This window comes from Nelumbo lutea, chromosome 3, assembly GCF_056320005.1.
Source record: "Nelumbo lutea isolate HS-2025 chromosome 3, American lotus-T2T, whole genome shotgun sequence".
Taxonomy (NCBI): domain Eukaryota; kingdom Viridiplantae; phylum Streptophyta; class Magnoliopsida; order Proteales; family Nelumbonaceae; genus Nelumbo; species Nelumbo lutea.
In genome coordinates this window covers 110,608,874-110,614,045 of record NC_142686.1, presented here as the reverse complement: position 1 = coordinate 110,614,045, position 5,172 = coordinate 110,608,874, and the positions used below count along the sequence as shown (strand labels likewise).

General features: G+C 39.4%; 1 protein-coding gene across 1 annotated transcript; it reads right to left on the bottom strand.

Annotated features, from left to right (window-relative positions):
* Positions 1-1,908: 1,908 nt before the first annotated feature.
* On the bottom strand, positions 1,909-5,172 carry LOC148867596 (Tetratricopeptide repeat (TPR)-like superfamily protein). Its single transcript, XM_088977761.1, has 3 exons — positions 4,812-5,172; positions 3,297-4,690; positions 1,909-2,357 (listed from the first exon to the last, which is right to left on the bottom strand). The coding sequence occupies exons 2-3, from the start codon at positions 4,671-4,673 to the stop codon at positions 2,184-2,186; spliced, it is 1,551 nt and encodes a 516-aa protein (XP_088833887.1). The 5' UTR covers positions 4,674-4,690; positions 4,812-5,172; the 3' UTR covers positions 1,909-2,183.

The following is a 5,172-nucleotide window of genomic DNA, read 5'->3' as shown; positions in this document are numbered from 1 at the left end:
ATAAACTAGAAGTCTGATTCCACAGCTGTCCAATCCAATTCAACCGACAACCCCACGTCTGAAAATAACGTCATAGATCAAAACACCTTAATGTGTTGCCACATTAGGGTCCCTTTTAGCCAAGCCGAAACCGGAATCAAAACAATTTATACCTACAACCTGTTTGGTTCAAACGGGAATCAGAATTGAAATTAGAACCATTTGGAATGGGGTCTCATTTCTAAGGAAGGGGGAGAGAATGCCAATTCTCTCAAATGAGTGAATATTGTTCTATCAGGAATGTGAATGGGAATCCAATTCCACCCAACCAAATGATTGAAATCGGAATACTAGACCCCTATTTCCATGAACCAAACGGACCCTAAATAATTTATGGCCAAAGTTTGTTTACATGGCAATCAGAGGTATTGGTGGTCCATTCAGCTACGACTGGGTCAGCTTTATTTTGATTCCATTGGGTTGGCCTCTTCTGAATTCTTAATGGTTCAAAATTTGACAAGGTATACCACGTATAGGTAGGTGGCTAAGGATATTTCAAGATGCAAAATTTAAGCTCAATTTTTCGAGAGACACATGAAGATGGAAATGCAGATGGCAAGAGATGTTGAAAGTACAAATAAGTCAGAAATATAGAGACGGGCAAAGAAATGGACTTAATTGCAAAAAACCAAAAACAAAAGGAACAAACATTGATCAAGTGAGTGAAGATTCATGTAGAGGTGTCAAGTCTATTATTTTTGTAGATTACTGGGACATGAATACGTCTTGTGTAAAACCCATGGTGCATGAACTGCACCGTTAAGCAAAAAACGTAAACCAGATAAAATGACACGCTACAGTTGGCATATCTGGATCTAAGTAGTTTAACACCAATTTCAAGTCCTCTATAGTCTCTACTCTCTAGGCTGAAGAAGTGAAGAGGTTCGTTATTAAGAAATTTACATTATTTAAACAAAAAGGCGATTTTAATCAGATGCTTTTTCTTGCCAAATATAAGATGCTTATCTATCAACCCACTTCACCCCAAAATACATGCACCACCAAAGCATGAACAAAAACGCAATATGTAAGAGAAAATCCCTACCAACAAATCTAGCGGATATTCATACATAGTTAATTTATAAACATAATGAATATGAACTTGTAGCTGGTATCCAAATAGATTTCTCTTCTTTGTTTCCTAAATCCTAACTAGTAACTCTGGATTCACTAAACAGAGAAACATTTTTCTTTTTCTTTTTTTTTTTAAGAAATGGTGATAATTCTATTAAAAGGAGGAAAAGCATTCCTCAAACAGTATACAAAGGTCACATAAGCTACCAACAAGAAAAACAGAAAACATGTAAAACAGACGGTTAATAGATACATCATGGCAATAAATTGAAGGAATCATCCCATAAGATTTGATGCCAATGATCTGATAGAGAGGAAAACTGCAAGCCTGTGGAGCCTATGAACTCCTTGTAAATCCTCACCCACAGGAAAGTAGGATCTTTCCATTCTCCCTATTACTACATCCAGGGGAGAGATTTTTGCATTGAGCACTCTCTCATTGTGTTCTTTCCACAGAAAATGACAAGAGGTACCAGCTTCCAAATCATATCAAGAAAAGTTGAAAACAAAAGGCAGGAAAAGAACCTAGATAATATTCACAGAACATGCCACAGAGGATCTTACCAGCTATGTTCTAATGCAACTAGAAACACATAAATTTCTGTAGTTCGTTATTAGGTCTTCGGCATTATACTTAATACATAACTTGCAAGAAAGAAGACACCAAAGTGTGCAAATAGCACATACCACCCATCCACTTTAAGCTCATCAACCAGGAAGAAGCACCAAAGAAAGAAAAAAAATGAAGACAAGGGGTAGCTGGGGTTGGGGGGGGAGTTATATAGGCATCAGCACTTTCCTATAAACTAGTCTCTCAATTCATATATGGAAGACATCAAACATTTTGCAATTCCTGCAAGAAAGTATCAAAAAAAAAAAAAAAACAAACAAAAAGAATATTATCTCCGGTCATAAGCAATACAGTAACACTTGATACAACACATCGAAGATAATACAGATAAAAATCCTCCTTGAGGACTAAATCATTAACTGATAACCCATACTTCCAAGTAAAAGGGTGGAACTGTAAACACCTTATGTCTCCATCCAAAATTTAAGGGGGAGGGTCTTTAGTCAGCCAGTTTAGTCAAATGGTGAATTGTACTTTTTGCAAGCCTGTTACCAGGATCGATCTTCAGAACCATCCTCAAGTCCTCTGCCCCAAGTTTGTACTTTTCAGTACTCTCGTACAGGAGTGCACGTTGTATTAGGACAGAAACATTTGCACTATCATGCTCAAGAACCTGTAAAACAAAAAGATTTGATTTCCATACTGAGCAGACAACAAAATGCAGCAACAGTTCACAGACAAAAAGTTGCACAACCACCTAGGGTACAATGATTAAAAAACAACATACATTACGCATATTATCAGCCTGAATGATTCAATTAGTTCCCATCTCATAGATTACACTGGCCCTAAAACATAGAGCTGTCAACGGCTTGGGTGTACCTGACAGAACTGACCTGACTATGTTGGTTCTGGTTCTGTGGTTTGTGTCCCAATAAATAATTGGATTGGGATTGGTTCTTGCTGTTTCAAACCTATTATATAGTTAATAATATATAAAGGTCTCCTGGTTTTCTTGTAATTGTTGTTATATGTTATGTCTAAAAGAGTAAATTTTGTAGACAAATATAAGATATATATTTTTTGGTTAAAACAACTGTTTTAACATATAAACAGTTTATTATTTTACTGTCATTTTTATTAAGGTTATATTATCAAAAATGATGTTCTAAGTTGTTACTACTATCATAGGTAATTATAGATGTAAAATATAATCGGGTCAGGCTCAGGCCCAATTATCCTGATTAATAATTGGTTTGGTTCTGGGCCTATCTTATAGAACCAATTAATAATCAGTTTGGGACTGGTCCGCCCTGTCCCAAACCAGACCCAACCCATTGACAGATCTACTAAAACAGCTTTGTTTTACATTCTTAATATTTTGTTCTGCAGTGTACAGTATGTGTCCAGAATCCAGATAGCTGAAAATAAGTTGTTTACAGCAAGGAACCTCAAAACTGTATGATATCAGAAACTTTGTTTTGACCATCCAAGATTTGGACAAGCTAGACATGGTAAAGTGAGTGGTGGCCTGAAATCTCCTTCTTCTGTTTAAAGAAAAACCCCTACAAATGAAAAGAGAAAAATAGGAAAAATTAAACAATAGTTATACCTTTGAGCAGTCAGCAATTGCTTTCTTATACTCCCCAACTTCTTTATAGCAGGAAGCTCTGCATGACAAAACCTCCATACTGGCTGCATCATCACCAGCTTTCTCTAGAAGCACTACTGCCCAAGACAGCCACTTTATGGCATCGGCAAACTGCCCCTGCTTGTGATTATCCAACCCCTTGTTCTTTGCAGCCGATGCTGTGACACCAGCCGGAGGGGGTGGAAGACCTTCAAGCTCAGTAGTACCACCCACATCACTTCCTCCAAATTCTGCACCCAAGCCCCAGTCATCTGCTTCAGAAAATGGTTCATTTCCGGAAACTTCAGGTGCTGTTGTTGGAGCTGCAGAGGTGGAGTTTGAGGTTGACGAGAACAACATATCTAATGGATCTACACTGGTGGGCTGAGTAGGAGGCTGCTTCTGAGAAGCAAAATCTTGGGTAGTAGGAATTCCAAAATTATCCAAATTGGCAGCAGAACTAGAGTTTGATCCCATGTAATTGTTACTGGTTGCAGGAAAAGCAGTAGATGTGAATGACTGGTTGTTTGATTTGGAAGCGTTCTGGAATTCTCCAAATGAATAGTCGCCGGCACCGGCACTGGAACTATTGTCTGCTGTGGAGTTGAGGTTCGTCTTAGACCCAAAATCTACCAAAGATCCAAATGGGTCTTTCTTGGAGTTTGCAGGGGCTCCAGCTCCACTTCTCATTGCTGGTCCCCCAAGATTTCCAGTCTTATTGCTATTGTTCATACTGTTGGTATTAGTGCTGTTGTTGGCAGCAGAATAACTTCCAAAATTGCCAGAAGATCCCCAATTGCTGTTCCTCATAGGAGTGCTGGTTTTGGGCAGCGAATCAGCCATACCCCCCATTGAGAAAGAATTCTTCGTCTGGGCGGATGCCGTTGGCGGTGCTGCATTCTTCAAAGGAACATTGGTGTTGCTCTTAGCCTGACCGAGAGCAGAACCAACAAGATCTCCGAACAAATTATGGTTCTTTTCCGGGATGCCAATACGAGCGTTGTTGCCCGAAGGGGCGGTAGAAACCCAACTCTTGCCAAAGATATCTCCGACCATGGAAGTAGGGTTAGATATACTTGGGGAGGACTGGTGCGTCCACGAAGCTTTGTTTGGGGTCCACGACGAGGAAGATGGGGAGGGCTGTTTGGGTTGGGTGGATGAAGACCAAGCAGTAGTAGTAGTAGTAGAGGAAGAGGAAGAAGGATAGGAATAAGGGGAGGCATTTTGTTGTTTATGATCGTTTAGAGATCGATGACGGTTGTTAGAGAAGCCGGAGCCCAGACCGAAATCGAATTCATGGTTATTACTAGAAACCGATCCTCTTTGTGGGTTACTAGGTTTTCCAAAGTTAGAATTCATGGTCGCTTATGGCAGATCTGAGATGGAGCGAGTGGGAGATATTAAATTAAAATTAAAATTAAAACACCATAGCTTTAATTCGCACGAGATTGCCGAAAAGAGAAGAAAGAAATAGAAGGGCAGATCAAGAAAGCGTACCTGGAATAACTGGCTGGGACTCCACGACACAGGAACAAGAAGGGAGAGAGCGGCGATCCACGAACAGAGAAAGCCTCGGTCCAGGCCTGTTCTTTCTTCTGAATTTCCCTGAAAAACTATAACAACAATAATAATATAAGAGAAGCGCAGAAGAACATCGTTTCGGTAATTCTCCAGATCTTACTTTGGTAGGAAGGTGAGGTAGTAAATCAAAGGAAAATTTATTTTAGATCTCTCTTCTTTAGGAATTCGATATCATTTGTTATTATTACAGCACAGGAATAATAAGACCGTCCAATTGGTCTAAACTACAATATTGGTCTACCCTAGTAGATCAAACCGTCCGATTCAAGCATTAGGC